At 35.0% G+C, this 27,781-nt stretch overlaps 1 protein-coding gene across 1 annotated transcript in view; it reads right to left on the minus strand.

The window, feature by feature from the left end:
* EFCAB13 (EF-hand calcium binding domain 13) overlaps nucleotides 1-27,781 on the minus strand; it is a 136,794-nt gene that overhangs the window by 16,959 nt on the left and 92,054 nt on the right. The window contains 10 exon segments of the mRNA XM_047707365.1: nucleotides 2,841-2,984; nucleotides 5,771-5,842; nucleotides 6,427-6,570; nucleotides 7,430-7,501; nucleotides 11,417-11,557; nucleotides 14,916-14,984; nucleotides 15,314-15,457; nucleotides 21,017-21,088; nucleotides 24,621-24,764; nucleotides 27,579-27,650. Of these exon segments, the coding sequence (XP_047563321.1) occupies nucleotides 2,841-2,984; nucleotides 5,771-5,842; nucleotides 6,427-6,570; nucleotides 7,430-7,501; nucleotides 11,417-11,557; nucleotides 14,916-14,984; nucleotides 15,314-15,457; nucleotides 21,017-21,088; nucleotides 24,621-24,764; nucleotides 27,579-27,650 (1,074 nt within the window).

Here is a 27,781-nt window from a genome sequence, read left to right on the forward strand (position 1 = left end):
TAGGTTCTTTCCATAGTTTGGCTTTTGTGGACATTTCTCCTATAAACATTCGGGTGCACATGCCCCTTCGGATCACTACATTTGTATCTTTAGGGTAAATACCTAGTAGTGCGATTGCTGGGTCATAGGGTAGCTCTATTTTCAACTTTTTGAGGAACCTCCATGCTGTTTTCCAGAGTGGCTGCACCAGCTTGCATTCCCACCAACAGTGTAGGAGGGTTCCCCTTTCTCCGCATCCTCGCCAGCATCCATCATTCCCTGACTTGTTAATTTTAGCCATCCTGACAGGTGTGAGGTGGTATCCCATTGTGGTTTTGATTTGTATTTCCCTGATGACGAGTGATGTGGAGCACTTTTTCATGTGTCTGTTGGCCATCCGGATGTCTTCTTTGCAGAAATGTCTGTTCATGTCCTCTGCCCATTTCTTGATGGGATTATTTGCTCTTTGGGTGTTGAGTTTGATAAGTTCTTTATAGATTTTGGATACTAGCCCTTTATTTGATATGTTGTTTGCCAGTATCTTCTCCCATTCTGTCAGTTGTCTTTTGGTTTTGTTAACTGTTTTCTGTGCTGTGCAAAAGCTTTTGATCTTGATGAAGTGGGAGCCTGCTTCTTCCTCTCCCTCTGCCTCTCCCTCCACTGGTGCTCTCTGTCTCTTTGCTAGTTCTCCCTCTCCCAAATAAATAAATAAAATCTCTAAAAACTTTAAAAAATATATAGAACTCAACTCCAACAGTATTTCCTCCAAGAAGCCTCTTCCAACTACCCTATCCAACCCTGTGTAAGTTAGGTACCTATTGTATACATTCCCATAATACTGTTTACCTCCGTCATGGTATTTAACAATTGGTATTCTCATTGCTTGTGATCTCAGTAGACTGTAATCTCTTTTATCTTTATATATTTAGTGACTAACAAGCAATAGGTACTTAATAAAGTTTTCCTGAATGAATGAAATTGCTCTCCTCTGAACTCTTACACAACTCAGTGTCATCACTTGTATAGGAAAAAAAACTCAGTTCTCCTGTGTTTCTCCTTTACTCTCAAACTACTACCATACTCACAACATTCTGGCACCAGATGTTGTGGGGGGGTGTTTTCCCCCACCAAGCAATTCTCTGCAACATCAGCTGAGCATCCTATAATTTAACTCAATTCTGACACTATCTTCCTGGAGATGGCATCAGGTCCCACAAGTTAAGGGCTCAGTCTCATAAGACTGTCCTTCCTCCTACTTCAGAAGCCAATCACAAGTAGGTCCCCAGGTTCCCCACAACTTATGTCCAACTTGGCTACAAACTGAAGATTCCTATGACTTTCTCCCCCTTGGATTCAATTATTTGCTAGAACAGTTCACAGAACTCAGGAAAACATTTAATGTTTACCAGTTTATTAAAGGATATGATAAGTATACTTGAGAACAGCCAGATGAAGAGATACATAGGGTGTGGGAGATCTGGGAGGGTCCCAAGCATAGCACCTCTGTCCAGGTGAGTTGAGGTGAATCACTTTCCTGGTATGTGGATGTGTTCATCCACCTGGAAGCTCTCTGAACAACTGGGATTTTATGGAGGATTCTTCACATAGGCATAATCAAGGATTCACTCCATTTCCAGCCCATTTCCCCTTTCTGGAGAATGCTAAAAATTCCAAGGTTCTAATCATGGCTTATCTTTTCATCCCCACCTAGGAACCAGATGCCCACCCAGAACTGCCTATTAGAACAAAAGATGCCCCTAGTGCTCAAATCACTTAGGAATTTACAAGTGTCTTAGGAGCCCTATGCCAGGAATGCAGTCAAAGACCAAATATATATTTTTCTTTTTTTTAAATTATATTCAGTTAGCCACTGTATAGTACATCATTAGTTTTTGATGTAGTGTCCAATGACTCATTAGTTACGTACAACACTCAGTGCTCATCACAACACAGGCCCTCCTTAATACCCATCACCTTGTTATTGTCTTATTACCAATCACAATATCACATCACTGTTGCCCTGGTTATTATTCAAGCGCTGCCATGTAACATTGCAAATGCACTGAGCTTTTATCTCCTATATTGTTAAATACTCTTTTGTTGTTTATAGCTTGCCTCACCAACTAGACCAAAAGTTTCCTAAATATGAATACTTTATATTTATTTGATTACATTACATATTACATGACACCTTACATATAACAGGTACTTGTGATCAGGTCTTTGCATAGCCATATAGGCCATGCACTGCCTAATGCCAAAGTGTGCTGTTGACAACAGATGTTGTGCAGTGACCCCAGTCAATATGATTGATGAAACAATGATAAAACCCATTTAATATTGTAAAACAAAAGTACTTTTAGGAATTGATTTTAAATTAATTTTAAAACACCCATAATAATTGGCAAAATTTGAAAATTATATATTGTTTTCTCTGAAAGCTCTTAGGATTCACATTCAATCAATCTCATGCCACAAATATCTCAAGCTGAGGGCAGAAAGTCTTCCCTTAGTCTATTCCTGGCTAAAAGCAGTTTTATGTCAGCACAACCTTCACAGAGAATTACTTCATGTTCCCTGATTTACATAGTAGATGCTAAAAATACACATACAAATTACACTCTGATGGAAATCAACACAGGATACTTGATGGGCTTTAAAAATCTTATTAATCTTATTCAAAGACTTTTCCATCAAGATAAATGCATGTTCTCGATAGACCTGCTCTATTAGAGAGTTTTTTCCATTAGGATAATAAAAAAAGAAAATTGTTGGGGAGTGAATAGTGGAGGACAGGGAAGGGGAATGGAAAATTTATTGTCACTTTATTTGGAAAGCCAACTTATAGTTATTATATGTACCATCAACATCAAGCGTTTTCTCTAACATCTGGTGTTCTTCAGGCTTTACAGAAACATTGAGGTCATCAAAAGCATCTTGCAAGTTATTAATTTGAATTTTGTTGGAGTCCATCAAGTTGACAGTCTGGAGGGCAGTAGATAAATCTGAAAACATATGCGGATTCTGTAAGTCATACATCTCAATTAATATTATCTCTATGATTCCAAAATTAATAAGCCAAATATTCCTTTATTGCAAGCATATTTCCCTGAGATGTTATTTTTGTCTTAATATTAAAAAAATTAAGATGACTGAGGGTTTTTTTAACTGAATAAAACTATCAGGTTTTTTTCAAGTTAAAATAGGCCATTTTTAAGTTAAAATAGCATCTCCTAGGGAAATGTTTAATTTTATACCAGTGAGAGGGAATTTGGGGGCTTAACTCTATGTATATGATACAGCCCAAATTTCAGAATATAAAAAAATTAGTCCTGAATTTTCTTTTACTTACATATTTTTCTGCTCCTTTCATTTTTTGCTTATTCCTCATACCTTTTACTCTATGATTAGAATTCCCCCCAGAAGTATGGGAATATTAGGTTTTCAGGAATATACTGTGCCTGAAAGTGGAAATGCCTTTACTTTTTAACCTAAAAGGTACAAGAATCAAATGCCACAAAATCTACAGAAGAAATATGAATTGAAGAGTTTCAAGATTACAGGTAATAGATGAGGGTGTTTTCCTATGAAGAAAACAAAAATGTTGGAGGTTCTTTCAGGCTGAAGAACTCCGCATTCTTCCCAGGTCTTATCTAAACCTCTACAAGTTTTCCCCTCTAAATGGGATCCTTAGGATTGGAGCTATGCCTCTATCAGCTTTATCAATGAGTTAAACAAATCATCATACACTCAAGGTCGCCACTTGGGTTATAATCACTAGTTTATGTAGGAGAATATTTAAAAGGAGGCAAAGTACAGGGATACAAAGGAATTGCAGAAAAGAGTTGTACTATTTATTTATTTTTTTTTTATTAAGATTTTTTTTTTATTTATTTGACAGAGAGAGATCACAAGCAGGCAGAGAGGCAGGCAGAGAGAGAGGAGGAAGCAGGCTCCCTGCCGAGCAGAGAGCCCGATGCGGGGCTCGATCCCAGGACCCTGAGATCATGACCTGAGCCGAAGGCAGCGGCTCAACCCACTGAGCCACCCAGGCACCCCAAGAGTTGTACTATTTAATAAGACATTGTTAGATAAGAAACTTTCCAACAGATCTTAATTCTTGAGGGCCTTTAATGTCTCCAATAAATTTCAGCAGACTTTTCTGTAGAAATTACAAACTGATTCTAAAATTCACATGGCAAGGGAAAAGACCTAGAATAGCCAAAATAACTTTTTTTAAGTAGAACAAAGTTGAAGGACCAATACTACCTGAGTGCTTTCAATGTTTATTATAAAGCTATAGTAATCCGACAATCTGGTATCTGTGTAAAGACTGACAAAGATCAATGGAACAGAACAGAGAATCCAGGAAATAAACAAATAAACAAACATGATTTTCTACAAAAGTGCAAAGAAAATTCAGTATAGAAAATATAATCTTCTCAACAATTGTGCTGAAACAAATGAATGTCCATATGCAAAACAAAACAAAACAAAGGAACTTTGATCCGTACTTTATTCCATATATAAAGATTAACTCAAAATAGATCATACAGCTAAGACGCAAAACCAAAACCCATAAAACTTTTAGAAGAAAACATACAATAAAACCTTTGTAAGCTTGCGCGAGGCAAAGATTTCATATGTGTGACACCAAAAGCACAATCCATAAAAGAAAAGAACTGATTAATGAGACTTTATCAAAATTAAAATTAATTCTCTTTTAAAGACACTTAAGAAAATGAAGAGACTCAGAGTAAAATTTGCTCAGTATAAGACTCAGAGAAAATATTTCCCTAAATATATATCTGATAAAGGATATGTACCCAGAATATATACAGAAATACAAAAACAAACAGCCCAACTTTAAAAATGGGCAAAAGATCTAAACAGACACTTTACAAAGAAGATATACAGATGGCAAATAAGAACATGAGAAGATGCTCAGCATCATTAGTCATTAAGGAAATGCAAATTAAAACCACAGTGAGATACTATTCAACTTACTAGAACGATTAAAATTAAAAAGACTGACTATACCAAGTACTGATAAGGATTTAGAGGAACTGGAACTCTCATTCACTGCAAGCAGAAATGTAAAATAGTGTGGCCACATTGGAAACCAGTTTGCAGTTCCTTAAAAAGTTAAACATACACCTACCATATGAGCCAGCCAAGCTTTGGTAACTGCTCAAAAGAAATGAAAGCATATGACTTGTACAATATATTGTACAATGACTCGTACACAATTGTTCATAGCAGTTTTATTTGTAATAGCTCCGAACTGGAAATAGCCTAATATGCATCACCAGGTAAGCAGATAAACTGTGGTCTATCAGTAAAATGGAGTGTTATCCAGCAATAAATAAGAATGATTTCCTGATACACGCTACATGGATGAATCTCAAAATAATTATGCTGAATGAAAACATCTAGCAAAAAAAGAACATATCCATTTTATAAAATTCTGATAAATACAAATGAATCTATACTGACAAAAAGCAGACCAGGGGTTGCCTGAGGATGAGTGAGAGGATAGGAAATGGCAGGAGAAGATTACAAAGGAACATGAGGAAGTTTTGGGGGTGAGGGATATGTTCATTATCTTGATCATGATGGTAGTTTTATAGATGTACGCACATATCAAAACTTACCAAACTGTGCACTTTAATTATAAAAATATACATCTTTTGTATATCATTTATACCTCAAAACACTGTTTAAATGACAAAAGGCAATAAGAAACTATGACAAATGAAATATTGTCTAAATGAAATATTGATTGACCCACCTTCAAATTGAGGAACTGGCTTATTTGTGTTCAAAGACTCCAAAATTTGTTTGAGACTTACTTCACTATTTTCTAAAAAGTAAAGTATAAGGATTATAAAATGGCAAAGTGTAAAATAACCATGACAGGAAATGGGGGGATGGCCAAATTTTGTTAATTTCCGAAAATTAGGGGGATAAAAACTAATAAATTTAAAATAGTTTTACCAAGAATCTGTTCCCTTAAAATAAGAAAAAAATTCTAATTATACTATTTGTCTTAATTAAATTTTGATGTATACATTTTACAAATATGATGCCAGATAAACAGAGGGTGCCTCTTCAAAATATTTCCAGAAGAAGGGGTGCCTGGGTGTCTCAATTAGCTAAGCACCTGATTCTTAATCTTAGCTCCTGTCTTAATCTCATGGTGATGAGTTCAAGCCCCCCATTGGGCTCCACACTGGGTGTGGATGCACTAGGTAAGTATATAAATAAATAACATTTCCAAGAGAAAAGTATTAATTTTAATTAGTTCTCAGTATGCTTATGTTCTCATTATGTTTCCAAGAGCTAGTTTATCTAAACTATGCATACATAAAACAGATATCCCAAGCTCACAGTAGAACTAGGACTTCATTAAGCTCAACATAGAATGTTCTTTCAAAAAGGGCTCACCATCAGTAGATGCTTGACCCAGAACCTCCTGGAATGTCTTATTGGTCAGTGGAATTCCCGCACTCAAGAGTTGGAAGCTCAGTTCATTTGCAGGCATCATATCATTTCTGATCTTATCAAGAGTTGTAATCTCTTTAAATAAATCTGTAAATACATTAAGAATAGAGAACAAAGGAGGAGGCTTGGGCAAATTCCTTTCTTAGACTTAACACCCTGACTTGCAGAGAGTAGATGTTTAAGAAAGGAATTCTGAGCTAAAGGGCTTTCAAAACATATCAGTGGGCTTTGGTTTCAGAAGTCACTTAAACAATAAGCAAAATTTAACACACCCCTAACCAGCTAAAAATTGAACTTCTGCAAAACTTATGTAAAAATTTGCTTTTATTTATTATTTCCCCTCCAAGGTAAAAACTACTACATGCTCTAGTCTTTCACAGACTGTAAAGCATTTCAAGTACAGCTAGGTACTAGCTCTTAGAATGAGAACAGCTAGCAGAAATGGAACACAGGTAGTTGGAGAAAGAAAAATGAAAATATAAATCTGCTATGCCCTTAAAAACACGTAGTAACATCCTATCCTAGGATTAGAGAACCTCTCTTACCTACCTGCTAGTTTTAGATGTGCTAGATCTTTTTTTTTTCCTTTACTTTCTTTTACAATGTTTCATTATAGGTGAGATAAAGAAGCATGTGGAAATTATTAGAGGTGAGAGAAAATTGTACTAGATTCATGGGATACCTTACACTGAAGCATATACTGAGACAAACTGTTTGCTTTAAGGAAGCATTAATTCTAGGAATGTAATCTAAATAATTCATTATGGTCAAAGTATAGACTGACTATGATAAGGAATAAGAAAGCAGATTATAACATCTCAGTAAAGCAAAGAAAACTTAAGGAATTAAAAGCACAAGGCAAAACAAACTATACTTTAGAAAAGTAGAATACCATAGAATGATCTTAGAAGTTTATTTTTAATTTTCATTCTTTTACTATACTTACTGTTGAATGGTGTTGATGGTTTAGATGAATTAGTGAAAACATCAATAATATCTTTTACGATCTTGTTATTGTCTGCAAAGTTAAGAAATAAAATAGGGTTTAAATAGATTTCAACCTCATTAAGGCACGGATCTGATATTGCTTTAATATAATTTCATTCAGTTTTCAAAATTCTATGACTATAATACATGGTAAGAAATACATTTAGATTGTGAGCATGTGCATGCACACACACACACACACACAAATGTTTTATAAAACAATACTTATGTGCTGCATACTGACACTGTCTAACAAATTCCACATTATTTCATTTCATTTTAAAATGCTATTCAGGACTTAGTAAATTTATTTCACAACCCAGTATTGTGACCCATGGCTTAAAAAAATTACACACAGGTTATATAGTTCAAAAATATATACACACCTATAAAGAATATGAGAGAATACATAGGGCCCCTCCCTGCAGAGACGATTTATACTACAAAGACAGCCAAGGAAGAGAAAGAATTAAAAAAAAAAAAATTCCTTTGGAAAAAAGTTCTGTTTGGTGAGAAAAGAGAAATTCAACTTGTTTTTACTGTCACCACTCCCTATTTAACCCTGAACCGAACAAGGAAAAACTATGCATGAAAGAAAATATATAAAATTATTAATCTTTCCAAGTAGTAAAAACTCTTACAAAAACCTAATAGCTGAATTTCAATTTCCTCTGAATTATCCATAACATCACACATAAATATTTCTTATTCTTTGGAGGACAGGGTTCAGGATACAGTACCCGCAAAACACAGCACCTCAACATACTGAATATTTTAAGCTGAAGAAATTTGAGAAATGGAAGGTGCAGTTAGGATTCAGACTTTCCCATCCCCCCTGAAGCAGGTCATTAAGACTCTCACATGAGAGATGCTCTTGCTATACCCAGAGGAACAGAGCATCCTTATCTCTAAAGACTGAGGGTTGGAGGGACACCCAGAGGAAAGTTAAAGAACAAGCCTTGTGAAATTTCCCCCAGTTTACCACCCTTAGCTCGTATCATTTTGCCCTATCACATTTTCCACCACTTTCTATCCTTTATCAAACATAACATTAAAACATTAGGGTTTAACCACTTCTTGGGGTCTTCATTTCCTTATGTATACTCCCCTTTCACATAAGTTTATATTGAATATATATGCTTTTCTCTTGTTAATCTTTTGTTACAGAACTCCAGAAGAGTTCTAGAGAACCTAGAAAGGTAGGAGGAAAAGATTTTTCCCCCCCCACTCCTACAGAATCCTGCTTCAGGGATCACAGGCTCACAGACTGAATATAACCGAGATACAGTCATTTTCATTGTCTTAGGGAGTGTTGGGGTTTTCTTCTCATTTGAATTTAATTATCTTAATATAGGATATGTGCCCTCAAGTTACCCTACAGTCCACATCCCTTCTTTTTGTCTTATACCTAATTCATTTTATTAATTTTCATTATGTCCCTGGCTACTGCAGACATTTGACTCAGCTGACTCTGGTCTGCTTCAAAAGTTACCCTTCTCTGGAAGCCCACTGTAATTTGTTTAAAGAGCAAATATTGGAACTATTGCACTGTATCTCTTGAAGTGGTGGATGATTTGACCCATCTTTCCTGTTCTTTTTTTTTTTTTTTTTAAGATTTTCTTTATTTACTCGTCAGAGAGAGAGAGAGAGAACAGGGAGAGCAGCAGGCAGAGCAGGGGGAGGGAGAAGCAGGCTCTCCGCTGAGCAGGGAGCCCGATGAGGGACTCCGTCCCAGGATGTTGGGATCATGACCTGAGCCAAATGAAGACAGATGCTTAACCAACTAAGCCACCCAAGCTCCCCCCTTCTTTCCTGTTCTAAGCAGTTAGTTTGGCCTTAAGTATTTCCTCACTCTTGAGATTTTTGTAGATTGAAAGTTTCTATAAAGACTGCTTGTATAGAAACCTGGAGTTGTTGAAGAAAATATACCAAATGCCTAAATAACGAGGAAGAATTTCTCCTGAGTCAAAGAAGCAGAGAGAAAGAAAGAGAGGGAGGGATTAGGAGGGCCGAGGGGGAGAGAGACTAGAAGTCTGATGGGAAAGAATGAGAACTGCCCTGTGGGAGCACCCCGTTCCCAAACCCCTTCCCATAGATGCAGGATTACCATAGGCTCCGTCCACTTTAGGTGTCAGTAGAAACGATGCAAGGGAGGTTTTTTGTTTTTGTTTTGCTTTTTAACTTTTTATTTATTTATTTTATTAACATATAATGTATTCTTTGTTTCAGGGATGCAAGAGAGTTTTAAAAGCTCCTTTATCTCCCACATTATGGTGCAACCTTAGAATTGGAGAGGGTGCCAGTAATGAATTAACCTAGATATCTGGATCAACCATTCTACTAAAAAGGACTAAAAATTTTAAGTAAAATTATTGCTTTAAAATTACCTTAAATCAATTTGCTGCCAAGAAAGTAAGAAATTTCCAGACTAACAACCAATTGAAGGCTGTAATCCAGAAACATGGTTACTGTTTTTCACCCAGAGTATTTGCCAAAGACAAAACAAAACTTTGGACAAACTTAAGTTTGTATTTTCAAAGGTCTGACAAAGCCTAGGTTCTCCCAAATTGGGGGGTTTATCCTCAACTTACAAAAATGTTTCTCTAGATTTCAATACCCAGAGAAAATATCAAGAATAAGAAAAAATTCCTTTTACAGATAATTCGGCTTTTCTCTCTAGCTACTTTAAGGTTTTCTTTCCTTCTGGTAGGCTGCAGTTTCATCATGATAAACTTATGTATGTATGGATTTCCTTTCATCCTATGTGGGATTCACTGGACTTCTTTAATTGGTAGGTTTAGGTCTTTCTCGTTCTGGAAAATTCTCTGCTATAGTTCTCCAAATATTTTCTCTGCAACCATTCTGTCTCTTCTTCCCTGAATGGATATATATCATGTCTACTCGTTTTTTCTTTTTCTAGCTTTACTGAAATATAATTGACATATGGCATTATATTAATTATAATGTAAGTGTAAAGTATGTAACATTGTAGTCTGATATACATATATATTTCAAACCAATTCCTGCAATAAGTAGCCTTTTCATTCTGCCTTCCTCTTAGCCTCTTTCTTGTATTCTATCTTTCTATGCTGCGTTTTGTATAATTTCTTCAAACTATTTTGCAGTTCATATTTCTTCACCTATGTTTAATCTGCTGACATTATTGTCCATTAATTAATTTTAATTATTACTTTTTTAATTTCTAGAAGTTCTGTTTCTTTTTTTCAAATTTTAGTCTCCCTCACATGGTTCCAAATTTATCTTTTTTTCTTTAGAAGAATAAGAATACAGGAAAAGTGAAATTAAATGAATGGAAAATACTTACATAAAAAGGACAATATATCATGAACAAAATGGGTTTTTCCAAATTTTAGGTTTCATTTGATATTTTAAAATTAACATAATTCTCCACACTCACAGATTATAAGAAAAACCCCTATGATCTATCTAAACAGATGCATAAAAATTGGGAAATTCATGATAAACCAAATAAACAAATATAAATTCAATCCTTTAGCAAACAAGGAATAGAAGGCAATTTCCTCAGTCTGGTGAACAGCATTTATGAAAAATGCCACAGTAAATATCACATTTATTGGAGGAGCTCTGTTTTTAAGAATTATCCTATCTCTGGAATCCAGAGTTGGAGAAATGGAAGAGCAGGGTTCTATCGTATTTATTATTGTGACCATCATAATCTAATAAAGGAGTATCTGGTTTTGAAACATAGATAACAAGAATGCTTGCTTCTATTCGTCTTCTCTAAATAAAGACTATCCACATGCTTCCCAAAAGGGTTCTAACAGTTCACAGTGACCAAGATTTACACATCAGTTCTATAACAACCTTCCTAAATATACAGCATTATTATTCTTTAAAAAAAGATAAGCCTGTGTGAGCGTGTGTATTCTAAACAGGAAACCTGTGAGGTAACTCAAGTGCTCACCATCTGTTGCAGAGTTCAGTGACGCCTCAGGTTTTTCTTCACTTAAAGGTTTCTCCAGGTTCTCCAAGGCAGATAAAAGGTCTTTAAGTTCAACTTTCCCATCAAAGACACTATTAACAATGTTGGATGCATCTTCTATTTCTATATAGAGAAGTGACAAAACGTAAAGATATTAGTTGGCCAGTCTATCCAGATAAGCATATCACAATTTGATTTGGGTGAAATGTATTCATTTTCTTGAAAACAGTCTTGAGGGTTTTGCTTCTCTGAAATATGCTCCAAACTGAGAGCCCCCAAAATTTATAGGTTTAAATGCGTGCATTAAAAAATAAGAAACGCTTGCTCCTCCTCTGGCTCCCTGCTCAGAGGGGAGCCTGCTTCTCTTCCTTTGCTGCACCTCCTTGCCTGTGAACTCTTGCATGCTCGCTCTCGCTCTCTCTCTCTCAAATAAATAAAATCTTAAAAACAAAAACAGGAAATGCTGAAATATTTTATTAGTTCAACTCGTGAAGCTCAACAAAAACAACAAAATATCAAAATGACCCCAAAGAAAACCGCACCATTATTGGGGAAGTGGGGGAAGCAGCCCTTTCTGTCTTCATCCAAATGTTTGGAGATAATGACAGTGTTGTTGATGAGATGCCAACAACTTGGTGATTTATTAATCAGTTTTAAGTATTATTCATTTATATATTTTAATCTCATTTGTATCCAAGTTATGACGGTCTTCTTTTTTATGTCCTCCCTATTTTTTTCCCTTCATCGTACTTCCTAAAGCACTCTCTGTCAATCTTTTGAAAGAACAAGGTTTTGGTTATATGGATAATTTCTTTTGTGTGTGTGTGTGTTTGTGTGTGTGTTCTGTTTCACTAACTTCTACCTTCAACTTCGTTAGCTCCTGACTAGTACTTTTTGGGGAGATTGTTTTTGCTGTTTTGTTGTTTGTCTCTTGTAAGCTTCATGAGTTGAACATTTAAGAAAAATTATCTTTTAATGTTTCTTTTTTATTATTAAATTCAGTTAGCCAGCATACAGGACATCATTCATTTTTGATGGAGTGTTCAACAATTCAATAGTTGATATAACATATAAAGCATTGTGTGTTATTCATTTATTCTATTTTTTCCTTTCTTCATGGAACCACATTATTACTGAGGTCTCTCTCTGGTGCAAATGTAAATCTAGTTATTGTTATGGTGTGTAATATGTATGGACCATATTTTATTCAACCATTTCCCTGATGATGGAGGTCTACGTTGCTTTCATTTTTATCCTCCCATAGTTTTGCAGGAAACACCCTTGAACATGTCTCTAACAAGAAACTTCTCTGGGTTATTTATCTAAAAACAGAATTATTGAGGGGCACCTGGATGGCTCAGGCCTTACGTCTTCCTTCGGTTCAGGTCATGATACCAAAGTCCTGAGATCAAGCCCCACATTGGGCTCCTTGCTCAGCGGGAAGCCTGCTTCTCCCTCTCCCCCTGCTTGTGTTCCCTCTCTCACTATGTATGTCTCTCTCTCTCAAATACATAAATAAAAATCTTAAAAAAAAAAAAGAATTATTGGGCCATAAGAAATATGCATACTTGACAAGTACTGCTAGATTGCAATCCAGAATGCTGTACCATTTTACCTACTCACCAGCAATTCGTGAGTATTTCCAAATCTCTTCATATATATATTTACCTATTTGGGCTTCACCTCCTGTACTGACTCCTTAGATCCTTGCTTATTTTTCCAATTGATTTTTTTTTTCTTCCTACTGCTGATTTGCAGAATTTCCTCATATTTGAGATATTAATCTTTTGTTAATTATCTTGTAATTATCTTTTTCCAGTCTGTTATATACTTTAGAGTTCTTCATTAAGCAGAAATCCTTAATTTTGATGTAATTACATCCTTTTTCACCCTATGGTTGCGCTTTGGGGGAGTAGTATTTTTAAGAAGGGATCTACCACCATAAGGCACAATATTTTTCCTTACATTTTCTTCCATCAGTTGTATAGTTTTACCCTTGAGATTCATTTTCATATCCATTTGATTCTTGAAGGTTATTTTTTTATATGGTATGAAGCGGGATTCTACTCTGTTTTCTCCCACATAGTAAGCCAATTTTCTCAAATCATATACTAAATATCTTTAACCCCCTGACTGACGATGTCATCTCAATTACATTCCAAGTTCCCATTAACAGGAGTCTCTGCTGGTCTGTATTATAATGCATTGGTCTATTTGTAACACTATATTGAAATAGTGTTATATAAAACTAATGAATCACTGAAATCTACATCAAAAACTAATGAAGTATTATACAGTGGCTAACTGAACATAATAAAAAAATTTTAAAAATAAAATAGCATTGTAATATGTACTAATATCTGATAAAGCAACTTCCTCATTATTATTTTTTCAAAAGGGTCTTAGCTATTCATAGACCTATAATCTTCAAAAAAAATACAGAATTATTTTGTCAAGTTTCCTTCCAAAATGATCCTGAGATAGTGATGGAAATGCATTCAAAGTGCAGATCAATTTAGAGAGAATCCACTGATTTCAATACTCATTTTAAAACCCCAGACTGAGGACCATAATTCTCAATCTCAATGTCTGTGGTCCAAGGCTCTTTCAGTGTCTTATTGATAGAACTGTGTTGAAATTTCAAAAAGGACTGAAAAAAGTTAAGCATTTAGCTTAAGTTTTTGACAAAGAACTATAGAGTAAGTGTAAAAAAATAATAATAAAATGGGGAAATAAATAAGAACAGAAGAGAGCAAAAGTCACTAGAGGTGATTTAAAAAACAAAATCCAATTACTTTGATAAGAAAATGGATAAACCTGTCAGCAATAATAAAGAAAAAAGAGAAAAAAGTAATACAAGGGGTGCATGGGTGGCTCAGTTGGGTTAAGTGTCCAATTCTTGTTTTTTGGCCCAGGTAAGGATCTCAGGGATGTGGGACAGAGCCAGGGGTGGGGCTCCTCACTCAGCAGGGAGTCCGCTGGAAAGATTCACTTCCTCTGCCCCTCCCCCCCACTTTCTCTCAAATAAATAAATCTTTTAAAAAAGGTAATTCAAGAATATTATAGGGGCTTCTGGGTGGCTCAGTCATTAAGCATCTGCCTTCGGCTCAGGTCATGATCCCAGAATCCTGGGATCGAGTGCCGCATTGGGCTCCCTGCTCAGCAGGAAGCCTGCTTCTCCCCCTCCCCGTTCCCCCTGCTGGTGTTCCCTCTCTTCCTCTCTCCGTGTCAAATAAATAAATAAAATCTTAAAGAAAAAAAAAAGGATATTATGGTATGAAAATTATGTGTTCATATGTTTAAAAACCTAGAGTTTAAAAAATATACACATCAACTCTGTTTAAACAAGAAAAAGAAAAAAAGGAGCTTGGTAAAGTATATATAAAAATACACATAATTTATACACACACATAACTATATATACACCAACCCCAAAAAATGAAGTTTCTTTTTTCATATTCCTTTCAAATTCCATACTTACTTTGGCACTCGATAAATTCATCAGTTTTGGTCAATGTTCTGATAAAATCCTTAAAGTTCACCACTTCATCTTTTTTTAAAAAAGAAAAAGAGAAAGAATTTAGATTTTCTTGTAGAGAAGACCATTTGATGTTATAAACCAGAACTATAAACATAAAAATAATGGGAGGACTGGCAATCCTATTGTGATGTACATGATATGCAGATTAGAACTAAAATAAAGTTATAGGAGATAGACTCTGAAAATCAATTCCTTCAATACAAACCCATCAATTGAAAGAAAATACATTTTCAATTTTTCTTTTTAAAGATGTAAAAGGGATATATCTTCTTGAGCATATACAGTGAAACTTCTGAAATACTAAAACTTTGTTATTTTAAATTGAAATAATTACTCACCATTAGGATTAGTATTATCCAAAGCCTCCTTTATTTTATCATCTGTTAGATAGATTCCAATGGGATTTAAATTTTGCTTAAGGTCAGGAATGGCTGTAAGTTCATTTTTGTGAATGTTGATGTTGTAAAATTGGTTTTTATCTCCTGGGAAGGGATAATCACCTCCAATTAGAGAGAAATTTTCATGTATCTCCCTTATGTTTTAAAGATAGGTGGGAAAAAAATATTCTAATATATAAAATTATACTTAAAAGTCAGCATTTGTATTTATCTATGTACCTCTCTGTTCCTAAAATAATTTAAAATAGGTGACAATAGTCATATATAGAATTTAAGAAATAAAACCAAAGAGCGTAGGGGAAGGGAGGGAAAAATAAAACAAGATAAAATCAGAGAGGGAGACAAACCATAAGAGACTCTTAAACATAGGAAACAAACTGAGATTTGCTGGAGGAGAGGCAGGTAGGGGGATGGGGTGACTGGGAGATGGACATTAAGGAGGGCACATGATGTAATGAGCAATAGGTATTCTTTTTTTTTTTAATGTTCAGTTAGCCACTGTATAGTACATAATTAGGTTTTGATGTAGTGTTCTATGATCCATTAGTTAGTATAACACCCAGTGCTCATCACAGCACATGCCCTCCTCAATACCCATCACCCTATTACCCCCTCCCCCTATCCTCCTCCCCTCTGAAACCCCCAGATTGTTTCTCGGGGTCCAAAGTCTCTCATGGTTCATCTCCCTCTCTGATTCTTCCCCCTTTGGATTTCCCTCCCATCCCCTGTGGTCCTCTGTGCTATTGTTTATGTTCCACCTAAGAGTGAAACCATATGATAATTATCTTTCTCTGCTATATTTATTCCACTTAACATAATCCCCTCCAGTTCCATCGTATCAATGCAAATGGTGGGTGTTCATCATTTCTGATGGCTGAGTAATATTCCATTGTGTATATGCACCACATCTTCTTTATCCATTCATCTGTTGAAGGGCATCTCAGCTACTTCCACAGTTTGGCTGTTGTGGACATTGCTGCTATGAACATTGGGGTGCACATGCCCCTTCTTTTCACTACACCTGTACCTTTTGGGGTAAATACATACTAGTGCAATTGGTGGGTGGTAGGGTAGCTCTATTCTTAACATCTTAGGGAACCTCCATACATTTTCCTTACTGGCTGTACCAACTTGCATTCCCACCAACAGTGCAAGAGGGTTCCCCTTTCTCCACATCCTTGCCAACATTTGCTATTTCCTGTTTTGTTAATTTTTGTCATTCTAAGTGGTGTAAGGTGGTATCTCATTGTGGTTTTGATTTGTATTTCCCTGATGGCTAGTGATGTTGAGCATTTTCTCACAGAACTCTGGGTATTCTATAAGACTGATGAATCACTGACCTCTACCTCTGAAGCTAATAATATAGCATATATTAATTAATTGAATTTAAATTAGAAAAAAAGAAACCCCTCAAAAAAAGGAGATATAATAGACAAACATTAAACAAGAGAGAGCAGTATAGCTATACAAATATGACAAAGTAGACCTTATGTGAAGAGGAATTTTTAGAGATAAAGAGAGACATTTCATAATGATATTTCAATCCACTAGATGGACATAACAATTCTAAATTTGAATGTACTTAATGATATGGAGTCTGAAAAACGTGTAATGAAAAAACTGAAGGAACTAAACAAAGAGATGGATAATTATATTGTGAAATTTTTAAGTGCACCAAGAATAATTATTTTCTTATATTGCCTATGGATAATTTAATAAACTCTCTGTAAAATAATTTAGCAATATCATTTAAAAGCTTTATTTTAAATAAAATAAGATACATGACAATAAGTACACATAAATGTATAAATGTAAGTAAGGAAATTGGAGGAAAGGAATAGAGGAGCAATAAAAATAAGACAAAAGACAGCAATAGACAAAGTACATGACATAACTCCTATGGTCATATACATAAATTTTGCAACACCAAATGTGTACATCTAACAAGAGCCTTCTAGTAAGCTAAAACTTACAGAATTAAAGAGAGGAATAGATGAACCACAATAAGCTGCAGATAAGGGCACCTTGCACTTAGTAATTAATAGAACATGTAGAATAAACATCAGTAAGAATTAGAATATTCAACCAAACTAGCAAACAATCTAACCTAATGGATATTTACAGAACACTAACGGACAACTATAGAATATACATTCTTTCAAGTGTACATGGAATATTCACCTAGATAGACCACACGCTAGTCTTTAAAACAAATCTTAATTAATTTAAAAGCACTTAAATTGTGCAAAATAAATTCTCTGACCAAGGTATATTAAATTAGAAATCAGTAACAAGAAGATACCTAGAAAATATCCAAATATCCAAATATTTGGAAATTAGTACATTTCTAAACAACTCACATTTCAAAAAGCTATCACAAGGTAAATTAGAAAATATTTTAAATAAGTGATTATCAAAACATAATATAAAATTTTGTAAGATGCAGTGAAATTGCTCAGAGGGAAATCTGTAGCTTTAAATAATGGAAAGGTAGAAAAGCAGTGGTATTAAAAAGTACTGTTATGAAATTCTTTTTTTTATTCTTTTTTATAGTTGTACAGTATAGAAGCTATAGTTTATTTAACTAATCTCCAAGGTTTACACTTTAAGTATTTTCCATTATTTTGCAATTTCAAATAAGTCTGTAATGAATAACTTTATGCATCTGTATTTTCACATTGGTGCAGGATATCTTCAGGGAAAATTCCTAGAAGTGGGATTGCTGAGTCAAAAGGTAAACGCATATGCAGTTTTGTTAGACATTGCCAAATTCCCTCCAAAAGAATGGTAGTATTTTACATGCTCATGAGCTACAGATAAATGCCTTTTTCTCTACAAACTAAAACAGAATATGTTGTCAAGGTTTTCAATTTCTGTCAGTCTAATGGGTGAGAAATTGAATCTCAATTTTAGTTTGCATATTTCTTTTTTTTTTTTTAAGATTTTATTTATTTATTTGACAGAGAGAGATCACAAGTAGGCAAAGAGGCAGGCAGAGAGAGAGGGGGAAGCAGGCTCCCTGCCAAGCAGAGGGGCCAATGCGGGGCTCAATCCCAGGACCCTGAGATCATGACCTGAGCTGAAGGCAGAGGCTTTAACCCACTGAGCCACCCAGGTGCCCCTAGTTTGCATATTTCTTATTATGAGTAAAATCAAACATCTCAATATGTTCTTGGGCCATTTTATAAATTTTTAATTATTTCTATATCCATGACTTTTGGCCATTTTTCTATATTTCTTCTGTGATATACATTGCAAATAGTTTCTCCCATTTTGTTATCTGTTCTTTGACTTTACCTATGGTATTGTATTAATAGACAAAATTTGGGGTTTTTAAAATGTTTTCAAAGACTGATGTCAAAAAGCTTACTGCCTATGTTTTCTTCTAGGAGTTTTGTGGCTTCAGGTCTTATGTGCAAGTCTTTAGTCCATTTTGACCTAATTTTTGTGCACAGTCTAAGAGAGCAGTCCAGTTTCATTCTTTTGCATACAGCTGCCCAGTATTCCCAGCACCAGTTACCAAAGAGTCTGTCTTTTCCCATTGTTTATTCTTGGCTGCTTTGTCATGAACAAATTGACGAAATACGCGAGGGCTTATATCTGCACTCTCTGTTCTGTTCCATTGATTTCCATGTCTGTTTTTATGCCAATAACATACAGTTTTTATTACAATAGCTTTGTAATAAAGTTTGAAATGAGAAAGTAGGATGGCTCTAGCTTTGTTCTTTCTCAAGATTGTTTTGGAGCTTCAGGGTCTTCTGTGGTTCCACACAAGTTTTAGGATTATGTGTTCTAGGTCTGTGAAAAATGCCGTTAGAATTTTGATAGGGATTACACTAAGTGTGTAGGTTCCTTTGGGTAGTATGGACATTTTAACAATATTTGACTTTCCAATCCCTGAGCATGAAATATCTTTCCATTTGTTTGTGTCATCTTCAATTTCTTTTGTCAGCGTCTTATAGTTTTCAGTGTACAGGTCTTTCACCTCCTTTGTTAAATATTTTATTCTTTTTGATGTAATTATAATGGGATAGTTTTCTTAATATTTTGTCCGATAGCTTATTAGTGAATAGAAATGCAACTGGTTTTTCTATATTGATTTCATATTCTACAACTTTACAAAATTTATTAGTTCTAACAGTTTTTTTGATAGGGCCTTTAGGGTTTTCTGTATATAATATGTTATCTGCAAATAGGAATAGTTTTACTTCTTTTTTTTACAATTTGGATGCCTTATATTTCTTTTTCTTATGTAATTGTCCTCAGTGGACTTCTAATACTGTGAATAAAAGTGGTGAGAAAAATTAAAGCATGGGGAATATAGTCATTAATACTGTAATACCATTTTGTGGTGACAGATCGTAACTACACTTATCATGGGGAGAACTGAGTAATACACAGAACTGTTGAATTACTATGATGTACGCTTGAAACTAATACAACTTTGCATGTCAAATGCACTTCACTAAACAAAACAAAACAAAAAAGTGACAAGAATGGGCAACCTTATTTTGTTCCTGATCTTAGAAGAAAAGCTTTCAGTTTTTCACCATTGAGTATAATGTTAGTTATGGCCTTCGTTATGTTGATGTATATTCTCTCTATACCCACTTTGTTGAGAGTTCTTATCATAAATGAATGTTATCTATCATAAATTCATATTTGGCAGTTTCTATCAATTTAAATACACACTTACCATATATCCCAGCAATCCTACTTCTTGGTATTCAGCTAAGAGAAATGAAAATATATGTACACACAAAAACCTGTATATAAATGTTTATAGAAGCTTCATTCATAAACATCAAAACCCAGAAATAATTCAATAGTCTATCAATTGCTAAATGGATAAACTGTACATTCATACAATGGAATAATATTCACCAATAAAATGAAACAAACCACATGCAAAATGTCGATGAATATAAAGTATAATATGCTACGTGAAAGGAGCCAGACTCAAACAAGCTTCATATGTTATGATTTCATTTATGTGACATTCTAGAAAAGACAAAACTTTAGTGTCAAAGAATATATCTGTGGTTACCAGGGATGAAGGTTCAGAGAAGGGATGGACTATGCAAGGACACAAAGGAATGTCTGGGGTGATATATTCTATGTGCTATTTAGTAATGGTTACATGACATTATTATCAACAATTCAAAGAACTGTACACCTAAAATAGCTGGTTTTACTATATATAAGTCACATTGTAATAAACATAAACTTGTCCTAAAATAGTGTAGTCAAGACAGTGGCTGAGGATACATTAAAAACAAAGAAGATAAGCATAAAATCCCCTTTGCTAGGTTTGTCAAAGTTTTAAAAATTATTTTCCAATCATTTATAATTTTCTAATAAATTTAGGTCAGGTATACCTAGCAAATAATCTCAGAGAATATTATATAATCCAGTAATTTTCTAGCATGATTAGGGTATACCGACAGTTCTGAGTTTAGGGAAAGCTTAGCAGTCTTTGCCAAATAATTTGGACAAAAATTATATAACCCAATATTGTATTGTTTTATCTTCATATTGTTTCTTACTTATCTATGCTCTCTCTAATCCTGTGTTGTTTTAACATGAAAACCACTGCTTGCCCTTCCAGATATAGGCAGGAGATACCTATGAAGTAAAACTCACCTGTGTCTTTAGGAACTCTTAATGTATTGCAGAACTTAGTTAAAAATTCTTGAATGGTAATCTTGCCATTTTCTGTAATGCAAAGTAAAATTTGGCTGAAAGAGCTATTGTTTCTGAATTAATATACCAGAAACTAAGAGTCAAATTATAATCAAAGTGAAAAGCCTGGGAATCAGCCTATCCTATTCCTTCCTCCTTAACTTCTGCAAACAATATGATTACCAACTTCTATTTAATTATTTCCAGATACTTCTTGAATCTATCACTATGCTAGTTAATGTCTGCACTATTACAACAGCATCGTTAAAACTAGCCACAATAACCAAACTATGGAAAGAACGTAGATGTCCATCAACAGATGAATGGATAAAGAAGATGTGGTATATATATATACAATGGAATACTACGCAGACATCAGGAGAAACGAAATCTTGCCATTTGCAACAACGTGGATGGAACTAAAGAGTATTATGCTAAGCAAAATAAGTCAATCAGAGAAAGACAGTTATCATATGATCTCTCTGATATGAGGAATTTGAGAGGCAGAGTGGGGGGTCATGGGAGGTAGGGAAGGGAAAAATGAAACAAGATGGGATTGGGAGGGAAACAAACCATAAGAGACTCTTAATCTCACAAAACAAACTGAAGGTTACTGGAGGGGTGAGGGGGTAGGGATAGGGTGGCTGGGTTATGGATATTGGGAAGGGTATGTGCTATGTTGAGTGCTGTGAAATGTGTAAGCCTGATGATTCACAGACCCGTACCCCTGAAGCAAATAATACATTATATGTTAATTTAAAAAAAATCTATGCCATTAGTCTCATTTCTCTACATTTATTTTCTGCAATGCAGCAAAAGAGGTCCTTCTCTTTAAAAAATCTGGTTACTCCTCTGAAGAAAATCCTTCAGTAGCTCCTACTTGTCCCCAAACTATAAGAAAACAAAAACAAAAACCCAAAACAAAACAAAACAAAAAAAAAACAATCGTGAGTAGGTAAGAGGCTATAGACCAATATTCCTTACAAATGTGTTAAAGTTCAAGTAAAATACTGGAAAGTAGCAGTATATACATAGCAGTATATCCAGAAATTAAAGTTCTAGATATGTTTAAGACATACATCCTCATGTAGAGCAATAGGTTTTCAAGAAGGAAAACCAGTTCTTAGAGGAGAAAAAAAAAATCTTAGCTATTACAGTGGTTTGTGGCCACAGGACATCAGTAAATATTTATTTATGACGTTAAATGTTCATAGGCTGTGGGGTGAGGAAAAAGAACAAAAATGTCCAGAGTCCAGAAATAAACCCCCACATATACTCAACTAATATTGAACAATGGAGCCAAGAACATTCAATGGAAAAAGGATAGTTTCTTCAATAACCGGTATTGAGAAACTGGATAACTACATCCAGAAAAATGAAATCACTCCTCCGTCTTATACCACTCACAAAAATGTTACCTCAAAATGGATTAAAGACTTAAATGTAAGATCTGATATTATAAAATTCCTGGAAGAAAACACAAGGAAGCAGCTTTCAGACACTGGTCTTGGCAATAATTTTTTCACACGACACCAAATACAAACAACAAAAGCAAAAACCAACAAGTGGGACTACATCCAACTTAAAGGCTTGTGTACAGGAAAAAAAAAATCAGCAAAACGAAAAGGCAACCTACAGAATGAGAGAAAATATTTGCAAACCATGTATCTGGTCAAGGGTTAATATCCAAAATATATAATTCACACAGCTCAATAACAAACAAACAAGCAAACAAAATGATGAAAAAAAAATGGGCAGAGTGACTGAATAGAAATTTTTTCCAAAGAAGACATCCAAATGGCCAACAGGTACATGAAAAGTTGTTCAACATCACTAATCATCAGGGAAATGGAAATCAAAACCACACTGAGATATCACTCACACTTGTTAGAATGGCTATCATCAAGAAGAGATCAAGGTTTGCATGGATGTGGAGAAAGGGAACCCTTATTCACTGTTTGTGGCGATGGAAATTGATATAGCCACAATGGACAACAGTATGGAGGACTGCCCCAAAATTAAAAATAGATCTAACATATGATCCATCAATCCCCCTTATGGGTATATATTCAAAGGAAATGAAAACAGGATCTGTAAGAGATATCTACACTTCCACATATTTTACAGCATTGTTCACAAAAGCTAAGATATGGAAATAACCTAAGTGTCCATCAACAGATGAATAAAGAGATGTGGTATGTATATACAGTGTAATATTATTTCAGCACAAGAAAGAAGGAAATTCTGCCATTTGCAATAAAATGGATGGATCTTCAAGGCATTATGCTTAGAAGAGATAAGTCAGACAAAGACAATTAATGTATATATCACTAATATGTGGAATCTAAAAAAGCCAATCTCATAGAAACAGAGTAGAATGGTAGTTAGTAGCAACTCGGGGGGGGTGCAGTGAGTTGGGGAGATACTGCTAAAAGGTGCAAATTTGCAGTTAGAAGATGATTAAGTTCTGGAAATTTAATGCTGTGCTGACCTAAAACTGTATTATATACTCGAAAGTTGCTAAGAGACTAGACCTTAAATGTTCTCACCACAAAAAAACAAATTACAGTCATGTGATGTGATAGAGATGTTAGCGAACACCATAGTGATAACCATTTGCAATATATATGTATCAAATCAACACACTGTAAATCAACTTACACAATGTTCTATGTCCATTATATCTCAATTTTACAAAAAAGTGAAGAAAAATTCTGTGGAGACTGAGTGGGGAAAAAAAAGCTCCAAATCACTTATATTGAGAATGAAAATGAAGATATTATTACTGATCAGGCAGACATCAAAAATGATAAAAAGTAGAGGTCAAGGGCAACTTTATCCAAAAAATTTGAAAAGTTACATGAAATGGATGAATTCCTATAAAAATACAGACTGCCAATATTAACAAGAAAGTATGGTATTTTCTTTGTAATCCCATATAATTTAAGAAATTAAATCAATAATCCATAACTTTCCCGTAAATAAAACTCTCGGCTCATTAGGGTTCGCCTTTGAGTTCCACTTAACATCTGAGGAATCTCTTACAGATAAGAGAAAAATAAAGACTACTGCTCCTCTCTTTTGAAAATGTAGCAAAGATAACATTCAACAATACCAATCATTAAAATAATGAAATTATTTTGTATGTTTATAAATATATGCTTCCCTGAGCCCCAAAACCATGTGCAATACCACCAGAGGTATTCCTGGATATCAGCAGTTCACCTTCCAACAGGTTGATACCTGGCAAAGGGCCTCAAGGACTCTGTTGTACTCTGTGCATGGCATTCTGATTGAGTACTGCCCATGCCAGCCAAAATAGCCTCATCTCCCAAGTACCACCACCGACAGAGATAAAGTAGGCCCTGATTTACCCCTCCATTTGGTTTCACAGGGCTCAGACTTGGCACACCAGGGTAGCACTGGTGTTCCTCAGTCATCCCACTGCAGCTCCCACAGCATGCCTTCCATTGTTGTGTATCCCATCCATACATCTCCCACCCCCACTAGTAGATGCACTAGTAGATGATGGCCTTTATAACACAGATGCATTCAAACTACCAACCATGTTCAGGTTCATGTCTTAATACTTCATTAAGTAAAACATTAGCTTCATGAAAGTCATTGTTTATCAAAAATTCTTCAAGGTCAGAGGCATCAATTAGATCATTCTGGAGAATTTGGGTAGTAGCTAAGAGTAGCTGTGTAGCTGCAAAAAAGAAGAAAACAAATATTTCAACAGCAGAAATAAGAGTATATTATCTACCTTCACTTACGCTTGGATTGCATAAAAGAATTTTATTTTATTTATTTGGAAGAGAGAGACAGTGTGTGTGTGTACACCAGAGAGCATGAGTCTGGGGGGGCGGGGGGGGAGTGAGAAGAAAGCTCCCAGCTGAGCAGGGAGCACTACACAGGCTCGATCCCAGGACAACAGGATCATGACCTGAGCTGAAGGCAGATGCCCAACTGACTGAGCCTCCCAGATGCCCCAGAATAAAAGAATTTTACATGAAACTACTAGTATAGTTTTAAAAACCATTGTATATTGTAATAGTTAGCAGTTACTGAAAACTTACTAAGTACTAGAGACTGTTCTAAGTACTTCTACTTTACCTATTTAAACCTTATAATAATTCCAAGATAGGCATTACTATCCCTATTTTTAAGATGAAGAAATTGAGGTTAGTGAGATTAAGTGATTTGCTAAGGAATATATTGGTAGTAAGTGGCAGGACCAGGATTTAAGTCCAGGCACTGCAGTTCCAAAACCCATGCCCTTAACTAATGTACCTTTCAAGTTGACATGTTAAGTGGTCAACCTTTATGCCTTTGGCTACGTAATACTTCATATGTGGCCCCTGAAATAACTGGGAAGCATTACAAATTACAAATAAGTTTACATCAAAATTTGCATTATTTCACTTAAGTTATGTTACAAAGACAAAACAGACAAGCAGCAGCAACAGCTGCTATTGCTGCTACAAGTCCCGCTCTCTGTATTTATCTTACAGCCCCACAAATCCTGACAGCTTTGGCTGCTTTCCAATGCCTTCAAATGGTTGTGGTCGTTGATGCAGTTTAGTTTAGTCCAGATTTTACTAGTTACTCTCAGAAGGAAGGTTGGTTTGATATAAGCTACTCCATCATAGCCCAAAACTAGAACCAGGTGGATCAAACTTACATGTAATTCTGATGCCCGGCTCTGGTTAAAAATTCCTGCCTAGGTTATCACTTTACCACAAAGCTATAGTAATCAAGACCATGTGGTTCTGTCATAAGAATAAATGAAAATCAATGGAATGGAATTGAGAGTTGGGAAATAAATCCGTACACTTATGATCAATTGATTTTTGGGAAGAATGCCAAAACCCTTTAATGGGGAAAGAATAACTTTGTCAACAAATGATGCCGGGATAACTGGATACCTGCATGCAAAAGAATTAACGTGGACTCCCATCTCACTCCACGTGCAAACATTAACTCAAATCAAAGATTCAAATTAAAAGGCTAAAACTAGAAAACTCTTAAAAGAAAACATCAATATAAATCTTTATGATCTTGGATTATCTTTAGATGTGACATCAAAAGAAGTGACAAAAGAAAATATAAATTGTATTCCATCCAATTTAAAAATCTCTGTGCTTCAAAGGACACCAACAAGAAAGGAAAAAGACCCATGAAATGGGAGAAAAGATGTGCAAATCACGTATCTGATAAAGGCGTATAGTCCAGAATATATGAACTCTTATAACTTGACAACCCAATTTTAAAATAAGCAAAGGATACACATCTCCAAAGAAGATATACAAATGGCCAATAAACACATGTAAAGATGTTAATAACTATTAAAGGGTACAGGGTTTCTTTTTGAGGCAATGAAAATGTCCCAGAATTAGAGCATGATGGTTGCATCATACATACACCAAAACCCACTAAACTGTACACTTTAAAAGGATGGATTTGATGGTATGTGAATTATATCTCAATAAAAATGTACATGCGATAAATAATGCCATCAATTATAAAGGTGTTCTAATTTTAGAGATATTAAAATGTGAAAAAGAAAGGAAATTTGGGGGCACCTGGGTAGCTCAGCGGGTTAAAGCCTCTGCCTTCGGCTCAGGTCATGATCCCAGGGTCCTGGGATCGAGCCCCACATTCTGGCTCTCTGCTTAGCGGGGAGCCTGCTCCCCATCTCTCGTCTCTCTCTGCCTGCCTCTCTGCCTACTTGTGATCTCTGTCTGTCAAATAAATAAATAAAATCTTTAAAAAAAAAAAAAAAGAAAGGACATTTGTTTCACCAAAGCATTTAGGAATACATTGTTGACAGGGGTGTCTGCATTAGTGGAGATTTCTCCGGTAGGTGTCCCCTGTAGATGTGGGGTTAGGATATGATGCCAGTATTGAAATTTCAACACCTCCCTAATTTCAAGAAGGACGAAATGAACTTCAGGGACAAAGACCAAGCGATAGTCTTTACACAGGAGGGGCAACGTGATGTAGTTAGGCAACAGAGATGATATGGCAATAAGAATATGTGGATCAATACCATGAAGATTTAGAGAAACTGATTAGTTGAAGATTTCCGTAAATAAAATAGATGGGCAATCCAGCTGAGGAGACCTGAAAACTGCAGAGGCCTAACCTGAGATGACACAACAGAGAGTAGTGATGCCTCACCTGATTTCCAGACCAGATTTCCTTCATAGATCCAGTACCCCTTGAATGAAGAAAAACTTATCTCCTCTTGAGGAAGGACTTTGTAAGAACAGCAAAGGTGTTTCCTATGTATCTTTTTCAACCCTGTTTTATTTCTTTTCCCTCCATTATAACTTTTTCCCATTTTCCTCATTTGTCTTTTACATTCTTATATTATTTATATTTTATAAGTGCCTTAAATCCTTTTTAAAACTATAGAGATTACAGAGTAAAAACATGAAATCTGGATATTGATTTTTAAATATCATTTCATATCTTTATTTTACAGTCATTTGTCTTTGAACTAGTAGTATTCACTTACCTATGGACTCTTTGAAAGATGGACTTTCTTTAATTCTTTCAAAGAAATCTTTTAAATTCACTTCATTATTATCTGTAAAGTTAAAATCAAGCATGCTGACATTAAAAACCTGATACTGTGAATTTCTACATAAAGGTTCTGATTTACAATACTTAAAATTCCGTTCTACCTTATTTTCTATCTCAAATGACTGAAACTATTGC

This window comes from Lutra lutra, chromosome 16 (genome assembly GCF_902655055.1).
Source record: "Lutra lutra chromosome 16, mLutLut1.2, whole genome shotgun sequence".
Classification (NCBI taxonomy): Eukaryota; Metazoa; Chordata; class Mammalia; order Carnivora; family Mustelidae; genus Lutra; species Lutra lutra.